Genomic DNA, 15,432 nt, shown 5'->3' on the forward strand with positions numbered 1-15,432 from the left:
GCTCCAGGTGGAGCTGCGAGCGCAAGTGACCTTGGATGCGATGCGCAAGGGGCTGAGGGGGCGCGGGTGGCAGGGGCACAGCAGCTGGGGTGAGGGCAAGAAGGGGGTGATACCTGTGACACGGGCTCAAAGAGATGGAGGAGGGGGAACAGTTATCCTATGGCCAGAGAGGACAAGAGGCACCGTTATCAAGGCGGGGAGGCAGTGTGGGGGCTGTGGGGGCTGAGGAGGCAGTGGGGCTGCCCTGGAGACATGGCCCCTGCAGGTGCAGGGGGAACGGGCGGACACGGGTCCTGCCAGGGCTGAGGAACTTACCACCTGCAAAGTAGGGGGCAGGGCGGGGCAGGGGCAGCGTCAGAGGGAAGGGGCTGTGGTGGAGCCAGGGCTTGGGGACAGAGAGGGCACTCCTTACCCTCTAGGTAGTTCCGAGCAATGAACTTGAGGATTTCGTCGAGCCCAATGACCGGCAGTGAGATCTTGAGGACCATGAGCCAGTGGGCGAGGTCCAGGGCCTGGAGCTTGAAGATCATCTGGGGCAGGGGACAAGCGCCCTCTCAGGAGCGGGTGGGGAGAGAGCCAGAGACCCGCACTGCCCAGCCCACTCCCACCAGCCTCCCACATCGGCACCCCTGGTGGGAGTGGCCATGCCGTGGGCTCCCCAGCGCTAGGGGGGGTGGCCCTGGGCGGAAGAAACCTCACCGGCAGGGGGTCAATGTAGAGGATGAGGAAGTGCAGGGACATGGAGAGGCAGATGGAGCCCAGCAGCCAGATGTTCACCCAGGGTGGCATCCGCAGCAGGGACTGGTTCTCGGACAGGCTGCAGAGAGAAAGGGGAGGGAGAAGGCGCAGTGAGGAGGGAGGAGGCAGGTGGCACAGTAGAGGACATGGTCAGTGGCCTCAGGGGAGGGTGGCGGGCATAGCGGGGGAGGGCCCACCTGTTGAGTGCATTGCACATCTCAATGGTCACCAGCACGGACAGGGCCATGGTCATGGGCTCGGAGGCCTCAAAGACCTCACAGTCTACGCCCTCGAAGTGGGCGTTGTCCTCGGTGCACTGCATGAAGTGAGTCTGCAAGGAAGGTATGGGAGACCAAGGTCCAGGGCCACCTCCATGCCACCCTCCTGGTCCCCTCCTGCATCCCCGCACCCTCCTGGTCCCCTCCTCTGTGGCCTCCCCCTACCAGCTGGCTGTAGTTGACATGAGGCCCGTCCTCAGCGTACATGAACCACCAGGCAGCCGCTCCCACGGTGGCTGCACCCACATAGCCTGTGGTGGAGAGAAGGGAGTTGGGGGTTAGAGCTGGGGAGATGGGAGGCATCGAGGGTTGAGGGCCTCAAGTGGCCATGGACAGGCTGGCCAAGGAAGAAGACCCTCTCAGCACCTGCGTGGGGAAGCTGGTGTCCCAGAGAGGGGGTTAGTCCCAAGGGGTGGGGAGGATCAAGGAACCGCTCCAGCTCACCCCCAATTGCCATGTAGCGGAAGAAGAGCCAGCCACTGATGAGAGGCTCCTTGGGGCTCCGGGGGGGGCGGTCCATGATGTCCAGGTCTGGTGGGTTGAAGCCCAGGGCTGTGGCTGGGAGCCCGTCAGTCACCAAGTTCACCCACAGCAGCTGCACCGGGATCAGGGCCTCGGGCAGCCCCAGGGCAGCAGTCAGGAAGATGCTGTGGGAAGGAGGTGGTCACATCTCTGTCCTGCCTCCCAGACTTGCAGCCACCCCACCCTGACCCCGGCTTCCTCCTGGACGCCCACCCAGCTGCTCACCAGACCACCTCGCCCACGTTGGAGGAAATGAGGTAGCGGATGAACTGCTTCATGTTGTTATAGATGGCGCGGCCCTCCTCCACAGCAGCTACGATGGTGGAGAAGTTGTCGTCGGCCAGCACCATCTCAGAGGCAGTCTTGGCCACAGCGGTGCCAGATCCCATGGCAATGCCAATCTCGGCCTTCTTCAGGGCAGGGGCGTCATTGACGCCATCACCTGTCTGAGGGAGGAGGAGGAGGTGGGCTTAGGGCACCTTCCCACATCCCTCCTTTTTTTTTTTTTTTTTTGAGACGGAGTCTCGCTCTGTCACCCAGGCTGGAGTGCAGTGGCCGGATCTCAGCTCACTGCAAGCTCCGCCTCCCGGGTTTACGCCATTCTCCTGCCTCAGCCTCCTGTGTAGCTGGGACTATAGGCGCCCGCCACCTCGCCCGGCTAGTTTTTTGTATTTTTTAGTAGAGACGGGGTTTCACCGTGTTAGCCAGGATGGTCTTGATCTCCTGACCTCGTGATCCGCCCGTCTCGGCCTCCCAAAGTGCTGGGATTACAGGCTTGAGCCACCGCGCCCGGCCCACATCCCTCCTTTTTAAAAAAGTTTTTATTTTAGGGATGAGGTCTCACTGTGTTGCCCAGGCTGGTCTCGAACTCCTGGGTTCAAGCAGTCTTCCTGCCTCAACCTCCCAAAGTATTGGGATTACAGGCATGAGCCACCACACCTGGCCAAAAGCTCAGTTTAGAACAAAGATTGGCATACTTTTTTTTTTTTTTTTTTTGAGACTGAGTCTCACTCTGTCGCCCAGGCTGGAATGGAGTGGCGCAATCTCGGCTCACTGCAAACTCCGCCTCCCAGGTTCAAGCAGTTCTCTTGTCTCAGCTTCCCGAGTAACTGGACTACAGACACGTGCTACCATGCACAGCCAATTTTTGTATTTTTTGGTAGAGATGGGGTCTTGCCATGTTGGGCCAGGCTGGTCTCAAACTCCTGACCTCAGGTGATCTGCCTGCCTCAGCCTCCTTAAGTTTTGGGATTACAGGCGTGAGCCGCTGTGCCTGGCTTTTTTTTTTTTTTTTGAGACGGAGTCTCGCTCTGATGTCTAGGCTGGAGTGCAGTGGCGCAATCTCGGCTCACTGCAAGCTCCGCCTCCTGGGTTCACGCCATTCTCCTGCCTCAGCCTGCTGAATAGCTGGGACTACAGGCGCCCGCCACCACGCCTGGCTAATTTTTTGTATTTTTAGTAGAGACAGGGTTTCACCGTGTTAGCCAGGATGGTCTCGATCTCCTGATCTCGTGATCCACCTGCCTCGGTCTCCCAAAGTGCTGGGATTACAGGTGTGAGCCACTGCACCCGGCCTTCATTTTTTTTTTTTTTTTTTTTTTTGAGAGAGGGTCTCACTCTGCTGCCTAAGCTGAAGTTCAGTAGTGCAGTCATAGCTCACTGCACCCTCAAACTACAGTGCTCAAGTGATCCCCCCACCTCAGGCTCCCAAGTAGCTAGGACCACAAACATGTGCCACTGTGAGGCTAAATTTATTTATTTATTTATTTATTTTTATTTTTATTTTTTTTTTTTGAGACGGAGTCTCGCTCTGTCGCCCAGGCTGGAGTGCAGTGGCGCGATCTCGGCTCACTGCAAGCTCCGCCTCCCAGGTTCCCGCCATTCTCCTGCCTCAGCCTCCCGAGTAGCTGGGACTACAGGCGCCTCCACCACGCCCGGCTAATTTTTTTGTATTTTTAGTGGAGACGGGATTTCATTGTGTTAGCCAGGATGGTCTCGATCTCCTGACCTCGTGATCCGCCCGTCTCGGCCTCCCAAAGTGCTGGGATTACAGGCTTGAGCCACCGCGCCCGGCCGGCTAAATTTATTTTTAAAATTTTGTTTTAGTAGAGATGAGGTCTTGCTATGTTGCCCAGGCTGGTCTCGAACTCCTGACCTCAAGTGATCTGCCCACCTCAGCCTCCCAAAGTGCTAGGATTACAGGCCCAGCCCACATATCCTCCTTTAGACTCTTCCTTCAGGATCTGAATCCCCACCCTTCTTGCATCTTACCAGGGCCCTCCTGCCCTGGGCCCCATTCTCCCCAGCACAGTCATCTGGTCATCTCCATGAACACTAAGGCCCAGCCGCCTGGGGCCTCTCACCATGGCTGTGATCTCATCGAAGGACTGCAGGTACTCCACAATCTTGGACTTGTGCGAGGGCTCCACGCGGGCGAAGCAGCAGGCACGTCGGCAGGCTTCCCGCTGTTCAGGCAGAGGCAGGTCATCGAACTCTCGGCCCGTGTAGGCACGATCGGCCACCTCCTCGTTCTCCCCAAAGATGCCAATTCGCCGGCAGATGGCAATGGCTGTGCCCTTGTTGTCCCCAGTGATCATGATCACCCGGATCCCAGCGTCACGGCACAGCTGGATGGAGCCCATGACCTCCTTGCGTGGAGGGTCCAGCATGCCCACCACACCCACGAATGTCAGGTCCGTCTGGGGAGATACAGCAGAGAGCCACAGGTCAGATGGGGATCTGGAAAACTCCCCTAGAGGAAGCTGGTAGGGGGTGGGGATGGGGTGAAAGGTCAGGAAGTGGTGGTGGGGGGCGGGAAGACTGAACCCTAGACTTGCAGCCTCAGGGCCTGGTGTCAGACCTCAGTGGGGCCTTGGAAGCTCAGAGGCAGGAAATGTCTGATTCATCTAAGCACCTGCAGGCGCTGATGGTGCCAGGCCCATCATGGGTCCAGATCATACCTTTTTTTTTTTTTTTTTTTTAAGAGACAGGGTATTGCTCTGTCTCAGACTGGAGTGCAGTGGTGCAACAGAGTGATCATAGCTCACTGCAGCCTCAATCTACTGGGCTCAAGCGATCCTCCTACCTCACCCTCCCAAGTAGCTGGGACTATAGGCATGCACCACCGTGTCCAGCTAATTTTTTTTTTTTTAGTAGAGAAAGGATCTTGCTATGTTGCCCAGGCTGGTCTCAAACTCCTGGGCGCAATACATCCTCTGGCCTCAGCCTCCCAGTGTGCTGGGATTACAGGCATAAGCTACCATGCCCAGCCCAAATTGTGTCTCTTTCCTTTTTTTCTTTTTTTCTTTTTTGGTTTTTGAGATGGACTCTTGTTCTGTCACCCAGGCTGGAGTGCAATGGCAATGGCATGATCTCAGCTCACTGCAACCTCTGCCTCCCGAGTTCAAGCGATTCTCTGCCTCAGCCTCCTGAGTAGCTGGGATTACAAGTGCGCACCACCATGCCTGGCTAATTTTTTTATTTTATAGTAGAGACCTGGTTTTACCATGTTGGCCAGGTTGGTCTCAAACTCCTGACCTCAAGTGATCTGCTGGCCTTGGCCTCCCAAAGTGCTGGCATTATAGGTGTGAGCCCTGATACGTGGCCCCTAAATTGTGTCTTTTTTTTTCAGGATGGAGTCTCGCTCTGTTGCCCAGGCTGGAGTGCAGTGGTGTGATCTCTGCACACTGCAACCTCCGCCTCCTGGGTTCAAGCGATTCTCCTGCCTCAGCCTCTGGAGTAGCGGGGATTACAGGTGCCCACCACCACGCCTGGCTAATTTTTGTATTTTTAGTAGAGACGGAGTTTCACCATATTGGCCAGGCTGGTCTCAAACTCCTGACCTTGTGATCTGCCTGTCTTGGCCTCCCAAAATGCTGGGATTACAGACATGAGCCACCACACCCAGCCAAAATGTGTCTTTCATAGAAAGAATGTGAACTGGAAGTGAAGTACTGCTTTCTGCTTTTGGCAGTGTCACTCTGTGACCCACAACTTAAAAGAAATCCGGCCGGGCGCGGTGGCTCACGCCTGTAATCCCAGCACTTTGGGAGGCCGAGGTGGGCGGATCATAAGGTCAGGAGATCGAGACCACGGTGAAACCCTGTCTCTACTAAAAATACAAAAAATTAGCCGGGCGCGGTGGCGGGCGCCTGTAGTCCCAACTACTCAGGAGGCTGAGGCAGGAGAATGGCGTGAACCCGGGAGGCGGAGCTTGCAGTGAGCCGAGATCGCGCCACTGCACTCCAGCCTGGGCGACAGAGCGAGACTCTGTCTCAAAAAAAAAAAAAAAAAGAAATCCCCTGTATAAAATGAAAGGAGGGACTGGTGCCGTTCTGGGTGCTGGTCCAGTACAAGTAAGGAGTCTTTGCCAGAACACAGATCAATTGCCTCAAGACAGTCTCGCTACAGAAAACACAACAGCTGAACCCCCTATGTGCTCAGTGGCATTGGCTCATGTTCTGGTTCCAGTGGCTCACCTTGTCACCGCCGAGCACAGATCACAATTAGAGTAACACTGGGCTAGACGATTCCCAAGGTTCATTCTTTCTTTCTGTGTGTGTGTGTGTGTTTTTGTATTTTGTTTTTAGAGACAGGGCCTTGTTTGTCATGCAGGCTGGAGCAGTGGTGTAATCATGGCTCACTGCAGCCTCCAACTCCTGGGCTCAAGTGATCCTCCCACCTCAGGCTCCCCAGTAGCTGGGACTACAGGTGTGTGTCACCATGTCCAGTTCATCTCTTTTCTTTTAACATTTTAAAAAATGTATTTTACTTTTTACTCAGACCCCCATGAATTTAACCAGCTAATTAAAAAAAATTTTTTTTTTTTATAGAGATGGAGTCTCACTTCATTGCCCAGGCTGGTCTTGAACTCCTGGGCTCAAGTGCCGTTCCCACCTCAGCTTCCCAAAGTGCTGAGATTATAGGCGTGAGCCATTGCACCTGGGCCTTCCAAGGTTCTTTGAAACTCTAGTGTCCTGTGATTCCATGGCCTGCACTAAGCAGCCATCGACTTGACTGACAAGGTAGGAAATGATCTGGGTGGTGGAGCTGTGAGTGGACGGCTGGGACCCGGCCCTTCACCAGCTTCATGAGAGTGGGAGGCTCCCAGCTGCTTACCTCATATTCTAGGAACCTGGCAGAGTCATCCAGGATCATTTCCTCTCGCTTTGGGGGGGTGTCCCTTGTGGCCAGGGCCAAGCAGCGCAGGGTGTCCCGGCCAGTGCCCCACTCCTTGATCACTGCCATGATCTTCTCCTTCACTGGCCCCGTCAGTGGCACCCGGGTGGTGCCAACTCGCACATAGTTACAGCGGTCGATGACGCCCTCGGGGGCACCCTAGGAGACCAGAACAGCATTCAGAGACCACCACTTTCCTTCCAGGGCACAGTGACAGGGGCCAGGAGTAGGAAGAAGAGGGGGCTGAGGCGCATTCTAATTTCTGACCTTGACAAACATCTTGTTGCCCACAGCAGCCCGGGAAGATTTGGCTGGGGAGCAATAGACAGACATGGACTTCCTGTCTCGGGAGAACTCTAGGGTGAATTCCTTCTTCATTAGCTGGCGGATCACCTGGAGAGGAGACAGGGAGGGGAGACCAGGTCTCTTAAAAATGGTCAAAAAGAATCTGGAGGTCAGAGCAGACCCCAAGCTAAGGCTGAGACGAACGCTAAGTCTGGTCCCTACAGCACAAAAGGAGAAAATCCCAAGGCTAGTGTTGCCATGGTGCTTCAGGGTCCCAGGTTAAAGCACAGGAGAAACAGGATGGCCTATTGTGGCACTGTCCCATAGAACTTTCATTATCGGCCAGGCACGGTAGCTCATGCCTATAATCCCAGCACTTTGGGAGGCTGAGGCGAGTTAATCACTTGAGGTCAGGAGTTCGAGACCAGCCTGGCCAACATGGTGAAACCCCGTCTCTACTAAAAATACAAAAATTAGCCGGGCACAGGTTTCAGTGAGCCAAGATCGCGCCATTGCACTCCAGCCTGTGTGACAAAGCAAGACTCCGTCTCAAATAAAAGAAAAAAAACTTTCATTGTTTGTTTATTTTTATTTACTTATTTTTTCTTTAGAGACAGGGTCTTGCACTGTCTCCCAGGCTGAAGTACAGTGACGTGATCATGGCCCACTGCAGCCTTGGCTCTGGCAATCCTCCTGCCTCAGCCTCCCAGCCAGCTGAGTAGCTGGGACCACAGGTGTATGCCACCACTCCAGGCTAATTTTAAAAAAGTGTTTTAAAGATAGAGTCTCCCTATGTTGTCCAGCCTGGTTTCACTCCTGGCCTCAAGCAATCCTCTTGCCTTGGCCTCCCAAAGCATTGGGATTACAGGCATGAACCACCACACCTGGCCCTATAACTTTCAGTAACGATAGAAATGTTCTGTGATCTGCACTGTACAATTGGTACAACTGAGCAATTGCTGTGGAGCATTGGAGGTGCTCTGTATATTATTTAATTTGAATTAATTTTTATTTATTTATATTGAGATGGAGTCTTGCTCTGTTGCTCAGGCTGGAGTGCAGTGGCGCAATCCTGCCTTAGCCCCCTGAGTAGCTGGGATTTTAGGCACACGCCACCACGTCCAGCTAATTTTTGTATTTTTTAGTAGTAGACCAACCTGACCAACATGGAGAACCCCCGTCTCTACTAAAAATACAAAATTAGCCGGGCGTGGTGGCACATGCCTGTAATCACAGCTACTCGGGAGGCTGAGGCAGGAGAATCACTTGAACCTGGGAGGCGGAGGTTTCGGTGAGCAGAGATCACACCATTGCACTCCAGCCTGGGCAACAACAGCGAAACTCTGTCTCAAAAAAAAAAAAAAAAAAAAAAATGAAGGCCAGGTGCAGTGGCTCACGCCTGTAATTCCAGCACTTTGGGAGGCTGAGGCAGGAGGATCACGAGGTCAAGAGTTCGAGACCAGCCTGACCAACATGGTGAAACCCCATCTCTACTAAAAATACAAAAACTAATTGGGTGTGGTGGTGCATGCCTGTAATTCTAGCTACTCAGGAGGCTGAGGCAAGAGAATTGCTTGAACCTGGGAGGCGGAAGTTGCAGTGAGCCGAGATCGCTCTACTGCACTTCGGCCTGGGCAAAGGAGAAAGACTCTGTCTCAAAAAAAATAACCTCATCTCTACTAAAATACAAAAAGTTAGCTGGGCGTGGTGGCTTGCATCTGTAATTCCAGCTACTAGGGAGGCTGAGGCGGGAAAATTGCTTGAACCCGGGAGGCGGAGGTTGTGGTGAGCTGAGATCGTGCCACTGTACTCCAGAATGGGGTGACAGAGCAAGACTGTCTCAAAACAGACAAACAAAAAGAATGAAAGCCTTTTTCACCAAATGTATCATGGATACTTCTCCAAAAAACAAAACAAAAATAAAAGGAACAGAAAATCAATAGCCAGGAGAAGTGGTGCATGCCTATAGCTTCATCTACTTGAAAGGCTGAGGCAGGAGGACCACTTGAGGCCAGGAGTTAAAGGCCACAGTGCGCTATGATCGCACCTATGAATAGCCATTGCACTCCAGCCTGGGCGACAGGCCAAGACCCCATCTCAAAAATAAATAAATAAAAATTTATGTTTGCATTATAATTTATAAATTTTTAAAATTAATCCTCTATTGATAGGTATTTAAGTTGCTTTCAGTTTGTTTGTTTATTTTTAAGACAGGGTCTCCCTCTGTTGCCCAGGCTGCAGTGCAGTGGTGCAATCACTGCTCACTATAGCCTTGACCTCCTAGGCTCAAGCAGTCCTCGCACCTTAGCCTTCCTAGTAGCTAGAGGACAGTTTTGTACCACCACACCCAACTAATATTTTTCTATCTTTTTTTTTTTTTGAGACGGAGTCTCACTTTGTTGCCCAGGCTGGAGCGCAGGGGCACAATCTCAGCTCACTGCAAGCTCCGCCTCCCGGGTTCACGCCATTCTCCTGCCTCAGCCTCCCGAGTAGCTGGGACTGCAGGCACCTGACACCATGCCCAGATAATTTTTGTATTTTTAGTAGACACGGGGTTTCACCGTGTTAGCCAGGATGGTCTCAATCTCCTGACCTCGTGATCTGCCCGCCTCGGCCTCCCAAAGTGCTGGGATTACAGGCGTGAGCCACCACGCCTGGCCCTTTTTTTTTTTTTTTATTTGTAGAGATGGGGTCTCACTGTGTTGCCTAGGCCGGTCTTGAACTCCTGGGGTCAAGTGATCCTCCCACCTCAGCCTCCCAGAACGCTGGAACTACAGGCGTGAGTCTCTGTGTCTCACCTGCTTTTTTGTTATATTAAATAAAGTAGCAATGAGCATTTTGTATATACAAAAAAAGAGAGAAACGTGGGGAATATAATTCACCAGAGAGAGGTGCTTAATGGAGACGTTCAGCAAGTATCAATAGCAATAACTGGGAGTGACAGTCCCAGAAGTGGCTGAGTTCATCTGGGCAAGGAAAGGCTTTCCCTGTAGGTGCAGCAGCCACATTTCCTAAATCCTAAGTCAGGACTCATGATCTGCTGAAAGCAAGTGTGCTTCTAGAAACAAAGGGATAACAGATGAAGTTGGGGCTGCTCCTGGATGGGTCCCTTGTAGTTTCCGTGTCCAGCTTTGTCCACTTCAACTCAGGACACAGCAGGCAGAAGTGATCATAGATCCATCAAGGGCATAGCTGCCAGGCAGCACCAGGGACAATGGGTCCCACCCACATCAGCCTGCGGAGAAGCTGTGGGGGGCCGTCCACTGCCTGGGTGGGGTCCCAGCACAGGCACTAGGCTCTACCCAGTCCAACCAGGGCCTCTGCCTTCCTCTGGTCTGTGCAGCATAGAGTGGAGATGGCCCTGTGGCAGGGGCTCTGCAGGCTCACCGAGTTGCAGGCGTTGGCTCTCTCCACCTTCGAGAGGCTTCTCACATCTGTGTTGAATACATTCATCTTCTCCACCAGGGTGGTGAGTGCTGTCTCGGTGGCCTCGCCAACCTTCTCATAGACACCTTTGGCCTGAGATGGGCAGAGGAGGAAGAGGAAGTAGGTGCCCCAGGCTCCCACCTGTCACACCCACCTTCCACCTAGCGTAAGAAGGAAGCAAGCCACTGCCTCCCTTGCACGCTGGCAGAGGACTGGGTGTACTGGGTCCCCTTCCTCCAACCCTTTCCTCCTGGCCTTCAGAGGAGGCTCAGACTCTGAGCCAACTGGAAGGGGAAGGAGAGGTTACCTCGTTGAAGTCCAAGGAGGAGTCATTGCAGAGGGCACAGATGGTGGCCAGCTCCACCAGCCCGTCATACTGCCCTGGCCGGACTGGCTTATCATTCTTCAAGCTGGCAGCAGGGTCGGAGGAGGAAGGGACAGAGACAGTGGAGAAGAACAGGGAATGAGATGCAGAGAGGGCACAGGAAGAGCAGGCAGCCGAGGGTCAGGAAGGACAGTAGGGAGAGCCAACTTGGATATCAGGAGAGAACAAGGTCAGGGAGGAAGGGGAGAGTGAAAGGAAAGCAAAACCACATGGAGGGTCCCAGGGAGAAAGGGGGTGTGGGGAGGGGCGTGAGGAGCTGGGGAGAAGTTGCCTGGGTGACTTACACCTCTCCCTCTGGAGCGTAAGTGGAGCCGGTGATGGAGAACTCATTCAGGAGGCAGATGTCCCCATCCACCTTATCAATGATAAACATCTGCAGGGGAGAAGGGCAGGCACACAGATGTCCACCTCTCCCCATCCCGAGGTGGGCGCCTGCATCAAAGGAGGCCTGTGCTGCCAACACCTACCCTCCCACCCTCCTACTCACCCCTCCCTGTCCCCCACCCCCCATATACCCTACCCACTTCCCACCAAGCTGTTGCAATCATTCTCCATCAAAGCCATAAAACAATCGTTACTGAGGCTGGGCGAGGTGGCTCACACCTGTAATCACAGCACTTTAGGAGGCTGAGGCAGGTGGATCACCTGGCAGGAGTTCAAGACCATCCTGGCCAACATGGTGAAACCCTGTCTCTACTAAAAATACAAAAATTAGCCAGGCATGGTGGCACGCGCCTGTAATCCCAGCTACTCTGGAGGCTGAAGCAGGAGAATCGCTTGAAGCTGGGAGGCAGAGGTTACAGTGAGCCAGGATCGTGCCATTGTACTCCAGCCTGGCAACAAGAGCCAAACTCTCAAAAAAATAAATAAATAAATAAAACACACGCACACACACAAACAAGAGTGACTGCAAGCTATGCTGGAGCTTCTGTAGATCAGTTAATAAAATAAGATGGAACACAATAAGGTGTGGTAGGGACTGTGGAAAACGGCCGACCTATTGGCACCTGGACCGTCTATAGCTCCAGCTGCACGTGGCCAGATCTTCCAGTTTTGCAGGAAGAGCTAGAAATTCAGGTTATCTTCCTGTGAAATCTCTTGACTTTTTCTTTCTTTCTTCTTTTTTTTTTTTTTTTTTTTTTTGAGACAGGTTCTTGCTCTGTTGCCCAGGCTAGAATACAGTGGTGTGATCATAGCTCATTGCAGCCTCGACCTCCCAGGCTCAAGTGATCCTCCCACCTCAGCCTACCCAAGTAGTTGGGGCCACAGGCACATGCCACCATGCCTGTCTCTCTCGCTCTCTCTTTTCTTTTTTTTTTTTTTTTTTGGTAGAAATTTGGTCTCACGGCCGGGCACGGTGGCTCAAGCCTGTAATCCCAGCACTTTGGGAGGCCGAGACGGGCGGATCACGAGGTCAGGAGATCGAGACCATCCTGGCTAACACGGTGAAACCCCATCTCTACTAAAAATACAAAAAAAAAAAAAAAAATAAGCCAGGCGAGGTGGCGGGCGCCTGTAGTCCCAGCTGCTCGGGAGGCTGAGGCAGGAGAATTGCGCGAACCCGGGAGGCGGAGCTTGCAGTGAGCGGAGATCTGGCCACTGCACTCCAGCCTGAGCGACAGAGCCAGACTCCGTCTCAAAAAAAAAAAAAAAAAAGAAATTTGGTCTCACTATGTTGCCCAGGCTGGTTTTGAACTCCTGGGCTCAAGTGATCTTCCTGCCTTGGCCTCCCAAAGTGCTGGGAGTACAGGTACCCACCATGATGCTGGGAGTACAGACAGGCAACCACCATGCCCAGCCTCTTGACTTTCAAAAATATGGGCAATTCTTTTTTTTTTTCTTGAGATGCAGTTTCACTCTTGCTGACCATGCTGGTGCAATCTCGGCTCACCGCAACCACCGCCTCCCGGGTTCAAGTGATTCTCCTGCCTCAGCCTCCAGAGCAGTTGGGAGTACAGGCAAGCACCACCACACCCAGTTAATTTTTGTATTTTTAGTAGAGACAGAATTTCGCCATGTTGGCCAGGCTGGTCCCGAACTCCTGACCTCAAGTGATCCACTCACCTTGGCCTCCCAAAGTGCTGGGATTACAGGTGTGAGAATTCATTCATTTTTATGAAACATGACAGGAGCCGAGTCACACGAGTCTGTGGTCTGGCTTTGTGGCCTGTGCGTTAGAGGGATGTGGAGAACGCAGTGCCCAGGAGGAGTGGCCTACCCTGAACCCTGGGCAAACGCAACAGAGACTGGGCTTTTCATTCCCGAGAAGAGAGATTGTTAAGATGGGTTCCAAGACAAAAAAGTTCTGTGGTCAGAAAAAACTTGGGAACCTCTGGGTTAAACAAAGCAGAATCCGTCTTCTTTACACAGTCAGCCTCCTCTAAGGCTTTCAAATACCAGCAGGCGTTACGGGGCTCTCCCAGGAGCCAGGGTTACAGCCTTTCTCGCCCTGATCTGACCACACAGCCCTTGCTTCTCAGAACAGCAATTTCTAGTTCATGGGTGTAGTCTTCCACAAAACTCTGTGTAGGGCAGGGGTTCTTGGCCTGAGGTCAGTGGAAGACCCCTCAAGGAGCCCAAGAACTGAGACAGCCAAGAAAAAAATGACAGCTTTTCTTGTTCTCACGCTGACATTTGACATTTCCTTCCAGTTATGCATGTTGTCAACAGACCACATTAGTATTAGCAAAACCTGTGACTGTCACCAATTTAATCACAGATACTTTCCTCCTATCACATTACCGCTGTTGCAGATCTCTCAAAATAGCATAATTTATGCTCACCACTGCTTCAACATTATGATAGTGCTTAGACCCACTGCGAGAACTCCCTATTTAATGCCTTAATAAAGAAGCATGTATGTTGCCAAATTACAAAGTTGTTTTTAAAATATTTTGATAGAACTATATTTCACAATCATTGATTTCCTCTGTAACCCTATGTATTTTTCATATGTATTTTTATATTTTTTACTTTGTTATTTTCATTTTTTAATTATTATTATTATTTGAGACAAAGTCTCTCTCTGTTGCCCAGGCTGGAGTGCAATGGTGCGATCTCAGCTCACCGCAACCTCCGCCTCCTGGGTTCAAGCAATTCTCCTGCCTCAGCCTCCCAAGTAGCTGGGATTACAGGTGCCCACCACCATGCCCGGCTAATTTTTTGTATTTTTAGTAGAGACGGGGTTTCACCATGTTGACCAAACTGACCTCAGGTAATCCGTCTGCCTTGGCCTCCCAAAGTGCTAGGATTACAGGTGTGAGCCACCGCATCTGGCTACTTTTTTTTTTTTTTTTGAGACAGAGTTTTGCTCTTGTTGCCCAGGCTAGAGTGCAATGGCACAATCTCGGCTCACCGCCTCTACCTCCCAGGTTCAAGTGATTCTCCTGCCTCAGCCTCCCAAGTAGCTGGTACTACAGGCATGTGCCACCACGCCCAGCTAATTTTGTATTTTATAGAGACAGGGTTTCTCCATATTGGTCAGGCTAGTCTCGAACTCCTGACCTCAGGTGATCTGCTCACCTCGGCCTCCCAAAGTGCTGGGATTACAGGCGTGAGTCACTGTGCCTAGGCTTTTTTATTTTTTTTTGAGATGGAGTTTTGCTTTTGTTGCCCAGGCTGGGGTGCAATGGCGTGATCTCAGCTCACTGTAACCTCCACCTCCTGGGTTCAAGCGATTCTCCTGCCTCAGCCTCCTTAGTAGCTGGACTACAAGCATCCACCAACACACCCAGCTAATTTTTGTATTTTCAGTAGAGACGGGGTTTTGCCATGTTGGACAAGCTATTCTCGAAATTCTGACCTCAGGTGATCCACCTACCTTGGCCTCCCAAAGTACTGGGATTACAGGCGTGAGCCACTGTGCCTGGCTTCCTATGTATTATTATTATTTTTTTTAGATGGAGTCTTGCTCTGTTGCCCAGGCTGGAGTGCGGTGGCACAATCTCGGCTCACTGCAAGCTCCACCTCCCAGGTTCACGCCATTCTCCTGCCTCAGCCTCCCGAGTACCTGGGACTACAGGCACCTGCCACCATGCCCAGCTAATTGTTTGTATTTTTAGTAGAGACGGGGTTTCACCTTGTTAGCCAGGATGTTCTCGATCTCCTGATCTTGTGATCCGCCTGCCTCTGCCTCCCAAAGTGCTGGGATTACAGGCGTGAGCTACAGTGCCCTGCCTCCTATATCTTTTTAAAACAGAATCCTGGCCAGACGCAGTGGCTCACTCCTGTAAACCAGCACTTTGGGAGGCCGAGGCAGGCAGATCACTTGAGGTCAGGAGTTAGAGACCAGCCTGGTCAACATGGCGAAACCCCGTCTCTACTAGAAATACAAAAATTAGCTGGGCGTGGTGGCATGTGCCCACAGTCCCAGCTACTTGGGAGGCTGAGGAAGGAGAATTGCTTGAACCTGGGAGGTGGAGGTTGCAGTGAGCCGAGATTGTGCCACTGCACTCCAGCCTGGGTAACAGAGTGAGACTCCATCAAAACAAAAACAAAAACAAAAAAACCCAGAATCCTGTGTTGTTTATTTATTTTTTAATTTTCTATTTTATCTTTAAGAAGATGTGGTCTCACTGTGTTGCCCAAGCTAGTCTAAAACTCCTGGGCTCAAACGATCCT

General features: G+C 52.2%; 1 protein-coding gene across 2 annotated transcripts in view; it reads right to left on the reverse strand.

Moving 5' to 3' along the window:
* ATP2A1 (ATPase sarcoplasmic/endoplasmic reticulum Ca2+ transporting 1) overlaps positions 1-15,432 on the reverse strand; it is a 28,884-nt gene that overhangs the window by 609 nt on the left and 12,843 nt on the right. Inside the window, exons 10-22 of one of the 2 annotated variants that reach the window (XM_065537388.1) lie at positions 11,097-11,185; positions 10,735-10,837; positions 10,389-10,520; positions 6,984-7,109; positions 6,657-6,875; positions 3,902-4,237; positions 1,764-1,984; positions 1,461-1,663; positions 1,182-1,267; positions 936-1,069; positions 700-817; positions 413-530; positions 114-157 (exon numbers count right to left, since the gene is read on the reverse strand). In XM_065537388.1, coding sequence (XP_065393460.1) covers positions 153-157; positions 413-530; positions 700-817; positions 936-1,069; positions 1,182-1,267; positions 1,461-1,663; positions 1,764-1,984; positions 3,902-4,237; positions 6,657-6,875; positions 6,984-7,109; positions 10,389-10,520; positions 10,735-10,837; positions 11,097-11,185 — 1,890 coding nt within the window. In that variant the 3' untranslated portion in view covers positions 114-152. The remainder of the gene's footprint in view (positions 1-113; positions 158-412; positions 531-699; positions 818-935; positions 1,070-1,181; positions 1,268-1,460; positions 1,664-1,763; positions 1,985-3,901; positions 4,238-6,656; positions 6,876-6,983; positions 7,110-10,388; positions 10,521-10,734; positions 10,838-11,096; positions 11,186-15,432) is intronic. The other variant, XM_045382811.2, reaches the window with a different exon arrangement.

Source organism: Macaca fascicularis, chromosome 20 (genome assembly GCF_037993035.2).
Source record: "Macaca fascicularis isolate 582-1 chromosome 20, T2T-MFA8v1.1".
Taxonomy (NCBI): Eukaryota; Metazoa; Chordata; class Mammalia; order Primates; family Cercopithecidae; genus Macaca; species Macaca fascicularis.